Source organism: Hermetia illucens, chromosome 2, assembly GCF_905115235.1.
Source record: "Hermetia illucens chromosome 2, iHerIll2.2.curated.20191125, whole genome shotgun sequence".
NCBI classification, from domain to species: domain Eukaryota; kingdom Metazoa; phylum Arthropoda; class Insecta; order Diptera; family Stratiomyidae; genus Hermetia; species Hermetia illucens.
The window spans coordinates 166,530,808-166,545,452 of record NC_051850.1 but is presented as its reverse complement, the minus strand read 5'-3'; the positions used below and the strand labels follow the sequence as shown (position 1 = coordinate 166,545,452).

Sequence of the window (14,645 nt, the reverse complement as noted above, 5' to 3'; positions counted from 1 at the left end):
GCCGAAGTTCCCTTCTGCCAGGCCTTTCTCTTCCGCTTGCGGGTAGATTTGGGCTGTAGTACCGCGGACGGGCCGGCCGTAGTCGGATTTCCAGTTTCTCCCAATTTGAGAGTTTCCGTACTTTCCTTTCTGGCTAACTTCGCCGTAGGCACTAAATGCAAACTTTCCACTGAGTCGGAAAGCATGCCTTCTACAGATTGCTCTATAGGCAAATATGAACGTGGTGAGGCCTCCAAAATCCGCGCCTCGGCCGCGACATGATTGCTCATGGTCGCGGGTGGATTCGAAGTCTGTGACTTCTTACCACTTGGAGAGTTTATATCCATTGTTTCCATATTCATATTTTGGACACCCTTAGTGTAGCAGTAAACTACTACAGGCTCCCCCACCACGACAAGGTGGTGTCCGAGGGGGAACCGGTACTAGTCCCTTAAATACATGCAACAAAAATGTTTTTTTATCGTCTTGTTTATACTGAACATGTCATTCCACCAGTCATTTCATTAGTACATATTTGATGGATTGACTTATGGAAGACTGATGAAATACTAATCGTCAGCCATACTCTATTCTCTGTTCATTGCAGAGTGAACGAAGTTCTCCATACCCACCTTCTTTTTTCTTGACATCTAAAATCTAAAAATAAGTGAAAATAGTGTAAGCAGTGAATGCATTGCATTGATTATAGAAGGACAACTATAGAAAGTATAAGAAACTTCCTTTCAACTCATCGTTGAGGAGAGTACCTTTCTACATCCTTGAGTCTCGCGAATTAGGAATTGCATACAAATACTTGTATTTGTGGCCTGAACAACTCCCCGTTGAGCCTTGGGATTTGTAATATAATTTCAATCAACCTTTTATACCGTTTATAATCCTCAATTATAATTGAAATAAATCCTAAACAAACCTTTTATTTGGATGAATTAAATTTATATGAAGTATCACGAAGGACCATATTTACCTATTATTTGATGTTTTCTCTGGTGAACTGTCTGCAGCATATTCCGCCGGCGGACTAATTGCACGATAATCATCAGTAAGTACTAATGGATCATCGATTCCATATGAATAAATATCGTCATCCGATGCAGGATGTGGTGGCAATGACTGCGGCGACAAAAAAGCGCTTGGAAACATAACTGATACATCACTTTGGTCCGCCGAAGCGTTCACGGAAAGCTAAAAGTATTCGCATTAGTACACAAGCATATCAAGGAACACAATAAAAACCTCTTACCTCCTGACTATACTTAACAGTTTGATATTTACTAAACGTATCGTACTTCTGACTCGTGTCGTATTTACATCGTGAAATCTCGGGAACAGCATAATCCTTAGCATCGGCATTTAGAAGCTTTCGAAGTTTTGTTTGCAATAGATCTGAGCTAGATGATGCACTCCGACGATTAGTCGAACGATGATGCGGATTATGATGGATTCGTGAAGGCGATAGTGCACATTGAGCATTTGGGGAGACTCCACTCCCAACAACTCCACCACTTCCGCCTCCTCCCCCGCCCGGACTTCGATACGTAAACTGCTGGTGTCGGTCTAGAACCGTTTCAGATTTCACATAAAGGGGTTTGCTCTCTGCTAATAGTTCCACTGCAGATTTTCGTTTGCTATGATGTCGTTGTCCGGCGTAGATTAGAGCAGCCGCCGATGAATGATGGTAGTGCGAAAAAGACTGCGGTTGAGCAGACGAATGTTGAAAGGGAAATGATTGCGGTTGCGGTTGCAACGAAGATGATGACATTGGGGTGCCTGTGGATAAATATGATGCAGGCGGGAGCAAGAGACTATTCGAAGGTGTTTGCACAGGATGCGTAGCAAAATTGAGTGGAGGAGGCTGTTGGTGATGTGGATTTGAAGTTGCTGATGATGAACCCCCTCCCGACATGTAGTGATGCGATTGAGGCAGTGTATTTGAATGCTGCAGATGATGGGTATTTGACATTCGACTATGATGCCGAGGACTGTTACCGTACACAACAGCCGCCATTGTCGAGATCTCAATTAAGATTCTACCGCAATAAAACTGACACAGTTCTTTAATTTGTGGATTTTGAATTTGATTCTTTAATGTTCAGATCCTTCGCCGATAATCGTTACTACACCAGCTGCTACTGCTCTGAAATGATAAGAAAGTAATAATTAGAAAAATGTCGAGGTATACTGTATTAGGGCAGAAAACTGATTTATATCGATATATCGTGCAACAATTGTCTAGAGCTGGATGCAACTGACGAACTCATGTAGCACGAATGCAATGGAATGCATATGATTACTCAAATATCCATTGCATTAATCAAACTTCCATTATGGACATTGTTTGATCATTTCCTCATAATTTCCATTAATGACATAAAACACTCAAATACAAAACAGCAAAAAGTGTACCTACTATCATCATTAAATTTAATTTGACTTAGATAACTCAACATTTACTCGTCTTAATAGCCAATGAATAATTGCACATCCATTTGCAAGACTTGCTTGAATTTTCACCAAATTTTTTTCAAATTGATTGCTCCTCTTTCAAGCATTGATTAATAAATCGACGCCGAGACCAAGTAAATTCAGTGGCATGATGAAGCAAATTGATTTATAAATTGAAAGATTCAGTTTCATAAATTCGAAGCCAATGTCTTACTGAGGTCATTATTACCATGAGAAATTGATTTTATTAACCACATGCGCGAAGAACTTCTCATACTTTTCCATCTCCAAATTTGTCCGGACGAATGGATTGTGACTGTGTTGCGCCACTATTTCACCGGCATTAATGTTGTTATGTTTCTTGAGTTTTTAACTTAAATCCAAGTTGAGCTCAATTGTTATTTTTCGTTACGTAAGCTCTTTCAGAATCTTCTCACAGATATTGGTGGTGTTTCGATGTCGGCTTGTATTGTGCTTCGCAATCAGGTTTCTTTTCAGGTAAAGTCAATCGTGACCAAATTTGAGAATTTGTTAAAACAAGTATTCAAAGTTTTGTTGATTTTTCTGTGTTATGTTTTGTTGTTGATATATATAAGATATATTTGGAATGAGGAACGACGTAATTATAGTAAGATTATTCTTACCTTCGCTTATGAGATTAATTTTGAAGAAAAGCTAGCTATAAAGCTGCATAATTGAGGCTACGATGGTTAACGGAATTTACTGGTCCGCTCAAGTACAAAAGAAACATTTGACCAAGTAGAAATTGAAGGTACCACATGGAGAAAATTGGGGTGGTGGTCTCAGCTATATGTAGACAATATGAGGAAAAGGAGAGACGGGATTGCATTCCAAGTGGAGATAACTAGTTCTCTAAGCCCTTAGATCAAGATATCCCGGTTTCCTTCAATGAGAAATCGGTGCTTCCTCCGCCTTTAGGAGACGTTTTCAAATTTCCAGAAGTCTGGGAACGCCACAGGCAGGAAGCGAATAGGCTTTTTCAAAAGGCAGCGCAATGGACCAGCTACATAAAGACTGAGTGCTTAGAATTGCAGGAAACTTGTACAGTCTAATAAGATGATACAGGTAACAGATAAGTTAAGCAGTAACGCACTTAGCAAAAATAAAACCAAAGGAGCAAAAGAGAAATAAAGTTACCGCGCAGGGCTTCGGGAACCCAGGACCGGCCGATTCTGTTCTAGGGATAAAAAAAGTCACAGAGTGATATATCGGGCGAATAAGGCGGCTGTTGCAACACGATGATCCCTTTAGAGGCTAAATACTGGGACACGCTGAGGGCGGTGTGACACGGCGCGTTTGTCGTGATGAAGGATTCAGTTACGAGCGATGTCTGGGCGCACTCTGTTGACTTGTTTTCGCAATCTTTCGATAGTAGACTTGATTTACGGTTTGCCCCGATGAAACAAATTCTTTGTGGACGATTCCACGGCTATCAAAAAAAGTAATAATCATCGTTTTCACTTCCGACTTGCTCATGCGAGCTTTTTTCGGGCTGGAGGCGTGCGGAGACAACCGTTGTGAGCTTTGGCGTTTGGTTTCTGGGTCGTATTGCAAAAAACAGCTCTCGTCGCCTATAATAACTTGATCAAGCAGCGTGAGATCGTTTTCCACTTGTTCCAAACAGTCTTCTGCGACGTTCATTCCATGCTGCTTTTGCTCCTCAGAAAGGTTCTTTGGAACCATCTTCGCCCACAACTTTTTCATCCCAAAATCATCTGTTAAAATTTGTCTGTCACGGTTCATACCCAGTTCCGAGGCCAACATTCGAGCTGCTAAACACCGATCTTCACGAATTAGGGCGCGCACACGCTGCGCATTCTCGACTGGTCTACCACTCCGCGCCTCGTCTTCCACGCTTTCATGCCCCTCCTTAAACTCTTTATGCCATCGAAACACCTGGGCACGACTAAGAGCACTATCACCATGCACTTTTACAATTTTAGTATACGTTTCCGAAGCTATTTCGACCAAATTTGGCGCGAAATTTTATCGGGACGCGTTGCTCTAGATTTCGTGACGAGCACCACCAACACACATCTACTCAACACGACACAACAGGCGAACTGAACAAGCTAGATCGATGGTGAATATATCAATGGAGAGGGGAAGGATGCCGGGGAAGGGAAAAGGAATTTGAAAGTTGCAGGTTTACCACAAGCACGGCAATGAAATCAGACTCATTACTTGTCTAACCTCGTAACTATACAAGCCAGTAAAAGGGACTATAACTGGCTCCAACGGCGAACCCGTTCAGAAGTAGCTTGATTTTTCGCAGATTTCCGCCCATATAGCCACAAGCCCCGTGATCCGAAACATTACCCCCAGGGGGAATTGTGTAGCGGGAAAATACAAAAAGGAAGAATCGCTGACGCCAAACCTCCCGATGTAAGATTCTGGGGCTAGTCGGGAGCCATCATAAGAGGCATCCCTTTGACGTACAGCGAGGCCCGGAAAAATAAGCCAGACGGCAAAAGTGATGCCTGTTCAAAACACGAGGGAGGAGAAACCGGAGAAGAGGCCACGCCAACGATTGAACGAATCAACAAGCCAGCAAAATCTGAAAAGAAAACAAGTCGGAATACCGGAAGCTGGGCTTTTCGGGTATAAAGGTTTTGTGTTCATCTTATGTGAAAAACTTCTATGCACATTTTTCCATCCGTATGTAGCTACAAATCCAACATATTTCTCCAAACTACAAGATATGCATACATATTACAGACATAGATATTTTTCTCACCCTAAATAAACAAACTGCCTATTACCGAGTACTGTACATATCCAGCCATATATAAATTGATCGTACTTATATTTCCGGTTTACTTCATGCACAAAATTATATATATGTACATATATAGTACGTATATTGAATACCGCAGGTTTAATGTACTAACATGTCTATCTGGATTAACAACCCTCAAACTTCACTAGCATATATATATACATGCACACATATGTCCGTGCGGAGTAATTGATATTGCTATTACTTTAAAATTGAATTACCCAAAAACTTAAAATAAAATGTTTTTTGTGCCCCCCCCCCCCATTCCTGTGAGCTGACTTTGTTGTGGTTTTGACGAATTGATATGGGAAGATGACGTCATACACGTAGAATATACCAAATTCACCACAAATGGCAGTTTCACCCTTTATAACTTTGTTAATAATGGTTGGATTTTCCTCAAACTTTACCAAATTCTATCTTATGTAGTCCTTTATACAAATATTTTGTAATTCTAGCATGAACTTAAGGGGGTCCGACTAGATTTCTAAAACATGCTAATATACTATTATTAACTTTAATTCTGCAGATATCAGAACGGGATGTATTTTGAGGCCCAGATTTCGTTTAGATACACGACTGTAATTTTTTCCAGATATTTCGGTTGCATAGGTTCTGAGAACGAGAATTGTTACACTTTTTGGTGCTCATATTTTGAACCCTCACTCCCCTAAATTTCACCCGATATCAAATGTGGTGTTTCGAAAAGTATTAACTGAGCCCTTCCATTTGATACCCCACATTACTACATTCTGTGAAAAAAAAAAATTTCACCCCTCCATTCACATGTATTATGAGCCCCCCTTAAACTTAACACAAAATCGCGCCACTATATGTAAAGGGAATATCAGAACACATAAGTTCATCCTAGGAAAAAGGTAACAGCTGGAAAAAGGAAAAAATCGGAGAAAACTAGACAGGAAGCCAACATAAGGGCTAGAAGGCCGAACATCACTATAGCCTGCAAGAATATAGATGAGATCGGCACGAAGAAGGAAGTTCACGAAGCCTTGGAAAAGCAATTTGAATTTATCGGACTACAATAGTCAGTGGTGAAAACATCAATTAAAGCTTACGGTGGGACACAAACCACCGTCAACAGCTTACTAGTAAACTCAGCACTAAAACTTTTGGCAGCAGGTAGAGTGAGAATAGGCTTAGGTAGCACTGAAACGATTCTTTAGATGCTTTGGCTTCGGTGATATTGCGAAGGCATTCCACAGTTCAAATTACAGGTCGAAGTAGCAGATGACCATAATACAAGAAAAGCCCTCAACAAAAATCACAGTTGAGGTTGATGCAAATCAACCGCTGGCAAGCAGTCATGACCTACTTTCGCAAACCATCCGTGAGAGAATGAATATATAAATCCCCGAGTCCGACAACTTCCAACCAACCAACCAATTGATGCCAAAAAAAATCGACTCCGCGGATCCGACACACGAGATGACCCCTAAATAGTTAATAATGGAATATTACTATATTTTTTAGTAATTGGCTGCAAAACCCCCCTTAAGTTCATCCTAGTATCACGAAATTTTGCGGTAAGGCTATAACATAGAGCATGATTCTACCAAGTTTGGTGGATATCGCACTATAACTAACAAAGTTATAATAGATCAAAGTTGTCGTTTCTTTGCAAATTCAAGACTATAAATGTCAATATCACCCGAAAGTGGATACTCTCACACAATATAGTTAGTACTTTCTAAGTTTGGTGGAAATCGCACTATTACTAACAAAGTTATAACAGGTCAAAGTTTTTGCTTCTTAGCAAATTGAAGACTTTGAATGTCAATATAACCGGAAAGTGGATATTCTCACATAATATATGCATATATTACTCAGATGTCTTAATAAAAGAAATACACAAAACCTTTTATACCCGAAGCGTCCAACTTCAAGTTTCCTGAGTTGTTACATCTATGTAATTGTAACTACCAGGGTAATTCGAACCTTCTTCAGGAAATTTACTGGAATATTGGTATCTCGCACATTTGAAACCTTTTACTATTCATGATGTTACTTAAGTTTTCTCTATATTAGGTTGGGTAAAAAGTAATGTCATATTTTGTCAATAGATGTTAACACTTAAACATATCTTGTGTTGTACTGATCGCATCGGGCCATACTATACGACGATTTGAAGACGACAATCTGGGCTACAGGTGTCTCTTTGACAGTTTTATGATCGTACGTTTCAGTCTCAAGTTATAGCGCGTCGAAGATGGAGTCCACCAAGCAAGAAATTCCTCATATTTTACATTACTACCTGAGAGGTAAAAATGCAACGAAGGCGGCCAAACAAATTTGTGAACTTTTTGGGTCCGATACTGTAAAGATTCGCACAGCACAGCGTTGGTTCGATCGATTTCGTTCTGGTGTAGTGGATGTCGAAGATACACCTCGTGCTAGTAGGCCAATCGTCGTAGAAACCGATAAAATCATGGAAATCATCCAAGTAAACCGGCATGTGAGCATTCGCTCGATTGGCCAGGAACTGGGTAAGGACCATAAACCATTTGCAGAAGATTGGATTCCAAGAAAAGCTGGATGTTTGGGTGCCACACGAGTTGACGGAAAAAAATCTCTTGGACCGAATCAACGAATGCAATGCACTGCTGAAACGGAACGAATTCGACCCATTTTTGAAGCGGATGGTGACTGGTGATGAAAAGTTGATCACGTACGAAAATCTCAAGCGAAAAAATCGTGGTCGAAACGCGGCGAGCCGGCCCAAACCATCGCCAAGCCCGGATTGACGGCCAGGAAGGTTTTGCTGTGTGTTTGGTGGGATTGGAAGGGAGTCATTCACTATGAGTTACTCAACTATGGCCAGACCCTCAATTCGATCCTCTACTATAAGCAACTCGACCGTTTGAAGCAGGCGATTGACCAAAAGCGGGCAGGATTGGTCAGTAGGAATGGTGTTCTCTTCCACCAGGACAACGCTCGGCCTCCCACATCTTTGATGACCCTCCAAAAGCTACAGGAGCCCGGATGGGATGTTCTATCGCACCCACCGTATAGTTCGGACCTGGCACCAAGTGATTACCATCTCTTCCGGCCATGCAAAATGCTCTTGGTGCTACTAAGTTCGCCTCAAAAGAGGCTTGTGAAAACTGGCTGTCTGAGTTTTTTGCAAATAAGGGGGGAGTTGGAGTTGCCTTCTAAATGGCAACAAGTTGCGAACAAAACGGCGCATATTTGACTTAAAACGGATAATTCTATGTTAAATAAAGCGTTAAAATTCGATCACAAAGACGACATTACTTTTCCCCCAACCCAATATATGAAATGTTGTGCTAAAATAGAAACGGAACTATATAATGCAATAGGCAACTATAACTGAAAAGATAGAGGGGTACTGTTTGACCTTAATTCTATCATTACCAGCTTCAAGCATTACAACCTTTCCTTAACTGAATTTGAACTGAACTGAACTCAGGCTCAAAGGCTAGCTTTTTATTGTTGTCGATGAATTTATCTATAATTTCCGGGGTGAAAGTCTCAATACATTAGAATGGAACTCAGCTGATACAAACCATGAAGATGTTAATTTAAAATAATTTAATTTATATCAACATTTGAAATTCATCTTAGTTTCCAGCTGCGATAATTTTCTCAAATAAATGAATAAGCTTATTAAGTTTGCTCTTTGTAAGCAGTAAAGATACTTGGATCCATTACTTTTTAAGCCTCTTCATATATGCGGTCAAGTATATCCATTTATAATAATAAAACGTCAGATTTTAACCATTTTTTTCTGTGTTTGTTTCTTGTTTCTTGAATTGCTGATTGTTTCCAAATATGAACAGCTCTGAGCAGCCGTGCATCTCCCGACCATGTAAGTAATTCATTTCTTGTTTTACATCTTGTGTGCATTTAACAAACTAAGCGAACGGGAGATCGATTTCACCTTATACCGTTACAATCATAAAAGATACATATTTCTAAAAACGCACAAAAGTTGCACTAATTGTCATAATAATAAATGATTTCAGACAGATTGTTTGCCGCCAGTATGAGAAAATGAAAACTTATTTGTTGCCGTTGTTAATTTTCAAACGTTTCAATGCTCTGGTAACATGCCACCGCAAGGCATGCACGAAGTTTTCACGTAATTGTGCTACAAGTCATATTATTATTAATTCCATATTGAGTGAAATTGTTTTGGACAATGCACCTGAAAATAACACGCGCTAATTCATGTCGACGTTATTAACGTCCCGTTAATTTCCTTGAATAACGAAATAGCGTAATTAATTAGTAACCAAACGATGATTGCCTCATGTGGAGGAAGTAGGCTGATGAGTAAGACTGAGATAATGAGTTTAAAAAAAGTAAACGAAATCAAGCAATGGAAGCAGTAGGTGCATCTCTACATTCTACTTTGAAGAAAGTATGGCCAGTCATTGTGAAACCATTTCAAAATATACTCTTGCATTATTAGACGACTAGTACTCACACTAACAAGGAATCATTACATACCATTCGACCCTTGGTGAGGCATTGCGCGTTCACCACACCTACAAGCCATCGCGCTTCAACTCCTCTCATTACATTTCGGGACGTCCGCACTCCTCTACTGTTGTACGCTAAGTGATGGAGTCACCCACTTTTCGGTCATCTTGGGAGAGTGAGTTCCACTGGATGGCGTAGACAGCAATGGAATTGTTGCCTCTCCTTAATGTCTGACCTATCCACTGTCACTTCTACCTTCCAATCATACCAGCGTACTCCGATGATACGTCACAGGCAAGTCTTCACAAATGCATGGAGCTTTTGAGTAGTAGTGGAGGCCACTTTCCATGTACTACTCCCATATAACAACACAGAAAGAACAGTGTCAATTTGATCTTGATGTTGAGATCACTGCATTTTCAGATTTTAGGCAAGACAGTGAAAGCGGATCTAATACTATTAATGTGTCGAGCGACTTCCAGTTTTGTACCACCATTGGCAGAAATCACGCTTCCTAGATAAACAAATAGATCGACACCTTCGATACTCCGCCTACTTGGTTTTGTTGGTGCTTATCTACAGTCCAACTCTAGTTGCCTCTCTTTCCAAATTTAGAGCCATTTAACTAAGATCCATGGCCCAGTGAGAAAACAAACAGATGTCATCACGGTAGTCCAGGTGTTTAAGGAAAGATGTCAAGGTCCGTGGAACTCCTTCACATTCTTCAGACAAAGACAGCATGTAGAACGTCACCGATAAAAAGAAGAAATAGTATCGGTGAGAAGATGCAACCTCGCCGGACTCCGATTTCGACCTAGAATTTCTCGAAGATAGCTATAAGTTTCTCCGGAAGAATAAATCATGCCAGATACACTCCCTGTTCACGCAATTGGCAGCCTTTTCGAAATTCGTAAAAAACAGGTAAAGTGAATATCTAAACTCCGCGCATTGTTCCAAAATGATCCGAAGGATGTTGATATGGTTTATACAGGAGGATCTGCAGCGGAACCTGCTCTCTGTCGACCGAGCTTTCGGGGTGTACCTCGATGCGCTCTACAATTATTTTATTATTTATTTATTTATTATCTTTGCGATGCAGATACTCCTCCAATGGTCGCACTGAAGATGGATGCCCATTTTGGAATCTTAACGATCATCCCTTCTTCCATTCTTTAAGAAAGGTCTCAGATTTCCAGGATTTCCATTCGAATGGAAGAACAAAATAGTTCGAGGGATAAATTTTCGATTGAATAATGTATTAGATAAATTAAACAGGACCCCTTCATAGTATAATTTTTCCTACTTTTTGGGCAAGATAAATCTGCCTATTCTGAGGGGATGGGAACTTCTAAAAAAGTTTCAGAATTCCGTTCCGGTCCTAACTATTAAGAAAATGACAGTTGACATCCAAACGGGAACCGAAAGCTGCAGTCATGTGAAGAATCGAATCGAAATTGATACATACTTTTAATATTATGCAGCATGTTGAACGCTAGTTAAGATCGCAAGAAGCTGTTGCATAAATTATGTCTTGGCAATTATGGCAATGGTTATATTTTTGAGTGTCTCAGTCAAGCATTGATACTATGTATATGATAGGGCAAGTAAGATATAGTTTTCAACTCTTCAATGAAATAAACGAGTAAAAGCAGCAGGAAACGGTTTCGTGCGCTCAGAGTCAACGGCCGAAACCTCTCCATAACCAAACCGTCTCCAAAACTCGAGATCTACGCACCTTAACAACGACTCATTTTCAGAAACTACGCAGCCAACAAATCTAAAAATAATCATCGTAAAGTCCTTACTACTATATTTCGCGGAAACCGTCTTTAAGTTCACCCTTGAATCGTAAAATTTGATCATAATGTAGAGCACGATGTTTGAAAGTTTAATGGAAATTCTACTATTATTAACAAATTATAGTAGGTGAAAATCACCTCCTTCGCGTAGATTTAGCGTAGCCTAACACGAAGTAGAATGTCAACCCATATCGCATTAAAGTGAATGCACTACGTGCTACGTACAAATGCAATGAACGTGCACTCATATGTATATTTTTACATAAAAAAATCACAAAACATTTTCTTCCCGATAGGCCGAGTTTTCAGTTGTCGCAATTTTTAAGGTTTTTTGTGAAACAAAACCTTATTAAAATCGATTCAATATCTGTCTGTCTGTCATACCCGATTTACTCGGAAATGGCTGAACCAATTGTCACTAAATTTGGTGAGAAGACGTGGTCTATGAATCCCTTAGGAAGTAGCGCCATTTTGTGGGGGCGCATGACTATTTTCACCGAATATCGTCATGCGGGATATCAAATGAAAGGGCTACTACTTTTCGAAACTGATCTTATTTTTGATATTGCATCATTATTATCTGTCTGATGTCTGTTTACATTAGCCAAAGTTTTACCTTCTGTTACATTTTCATATGGATAGCTTTACTGAGTCAAGATTGTTTGAATTTTTTTGCTCCTAATGAAATTGCGTGTGCTAAAACATTGAAAATATTGCAAAAAGCCGTTCCTGACGCCCATCCACCTCAACCACCGTCGAAAACGTCAAAAAAATGAAAGAAATGGTGCTCGTCGTCCCAGCCTAAGAGAGATTGCTAGCGAACATGGCAACGCATATGGAACCGCTCAGCACATCGTGATTGAAATTTTGTATATGAGACGTGTCAGATCCCGGCTCTTCCCAAGAGATCTGAATTTTGCGCATTCAAAGACGATTGCTAAGAACACGATTTCTGAAGGGGATAATGACTCGATGTTCATGAAACGTCTCTACTTAGAGCCATAGAAAGAAAATCTGGGCTCGGAGTGAGTGACCCCTCTATTCTCTTTAACTTTGAACTATTTAATTTTGTGTCTCTATTTCGGACCTTCGACAAATTTGCGATACTGAAGAAACCTTTGCTCCTCTCCTCAGGCCCAAACCGTCTACGAATATACTGCGCATCTCCTGCATTTGGAATCATCATCGCCTGGGTTATAATATCGCTGTCGATGTTTTGTAACGAATACAATGCTGAAACACACTTAAAATATAACGTTTCCCCTTATCATCACTCCCGCAAGTTAGCCAAATTGAACGATGTGGTTGCCAATGCTAACGAAAACTTAACTTCCCTTGCAGAACTTTGTATTTATAAGAATTTCTTTTTTTTCTATCCTGCAAGTTTCACATAAGTACAGCTCGATACCTTCAAGATGCTTTGTACCCACGATTAATGCTATTTTTGGCATTATTCTCTAACGTGAGTTGATAGTCGCAACGGACATTTTACCATACTGGGCGCAGAGGTATGTGGGTTATCTACGGAGATAATATATTCCTTGAGTCCTTCATCAATGTACTACCAGCGCCGTTCTCCCTCCGGCTAGCTCTGAACAAAAGCCATCGAATAACTGGTAGTGCCAACTTCCTACTTTGATTCGATCGTTTCACTACTACTCCTCCAGGAGAGGTTTTTTTGCAGGGAAACGTCCATCATCACAATATTGAGTCGCATTTTATTCTATCGAAAGTTCCATCGTTTTCGCTGGTCAACCTGACGTCCTCGTCACTTTTAGCCCTGCAGGTTTCCTACAACACCGCCCCCCCCCCTTTCCCCTTTAGCTAGTGGCCACCCGGCGATTTTCGATTTGCTTGTATGGTAGCTGAATGCACTGAGTGTTGGACTCCCGCAACAACACGTCATACGGACTGGCAACTAAATACGCTCTAGTCATCAGAGAACTAGTGTGGAACCGTTTGACACATTACTTTGGGTTAACTTTCCCGCCTTAAAGAGCCTTCAAATTAGGGAATTTCTTCTACCAACCGCAAGGAAGAGATGGAAGGGAATTGTTAATTCAAGGAACCTATTGTAATCCAGTCCAGCTCAACCTTCTTTGCAAAAAGAAAAATCCGAATGTAATGCACAACCCGGCTCCATCTGTCAAGGCTACTCGACATCTTTCTGACAATGTTGTTCGGAAAGAACACCCCTGCATCTGCATTAAGCTGCTGACAAAGCTCAGCGCAAACCTAACGAATGACAATTTCAAAGCTAAGTCAGATCATTTTTCTGAAAGAATACAAACTGGGCTTAACCTTCGGAAGTTCATATTACGACTCCACCAATCTAATCTGTGGGAAAGATTTTTGGAGGTTTGCAAATGGAAATCCTGTACGACTCTTCAAACTTGAGGTCGAATTGCTATTACTTTTATGTTCCACGTTTGCAATGTGGCTATTAAGTAAATCCTCCTCTTTTTCGTACAATATGGATTCAAGGTCCTGTTACACCCCTAGTCATTCTTGTACTTTTTCTCCCTCCCTCCCCTTTCCGCACCGCACCGATTCCAACATGCTTTTATGAAGTAATCATTCATGAGCGGGACTGTAGAGAGAAAATTTTCTAATTCTGTTCAACTCTCTACTTCGAGCCTCCGAGAAAACTCCCCTCCCAGTAGGAATCACTTTCTTTTCTCTCTCCAGCAATCAGCGTTATGAGCGGATTTCAATCGTCTCTGATGCTGCAGTTATATTGAGAGGGTTGCTAATTTCTCTGGTATCGCTATTACGGAGATGAGTTTTTCCACCCTGTATGCAGGCCTAGCTATACTCGATTTCTACTTGTTCAAATCAATGAACTATAAACTGTTTACATACTCCTAGTACTTCAATGTTCTTCAAAGTAACAAAAGAATGTATCAAATAGGTATGAAAACAGTTTTAAATGTTGGCTTCACTTGACACAAGCCCTCTTGGCATGCTTCCATAAAAAACACAGAAGACATTCAGTGGAAAAGACTCGACTGGGTTTTCTTTGGTTCTCTCCACTACACTAGAAAGGGAAATGTATACATTACATACACGAACTAATCCAATCAATACTATGCACTCGCATATCATATAACTGCATATTTTTATTGCGATAAGAGAACTGC

General features: G+C 40.3%; 1 protein-coding gene across 2 annotated transcripts in view; it reads right to left on the bottom strand.

The window, feature by feature from the left end:
* Nucleotides 1-14,645, bottom strand: part of LOC119648807 — a 100,434-nt gene that overhangs the window by 11,353 nt on the left and 74,436 nt on the right. For both annotated transcript variants that reach the window (XM_038050656.1, XM_038050657.1), the window contains 2 exons: nucleotides 1,241-2,134; nucleotides 965-1,182 (listed from right to left, as the gene is read on the bottom strand). In XM_038050656.1, the coding sequence (XP_037906584.1) occupies nucleotides 965-1,182; nucleotides 1,241-2,005 (983 nt within the window). In that variant the 5' untranslated portion in view covers nucleotides 2,006-2,134. The remainder of the gene's footprint in view (nucleotides 1-964; nucleotides 1,183-1,240; nucleotides 2,135-14,645) is intronic.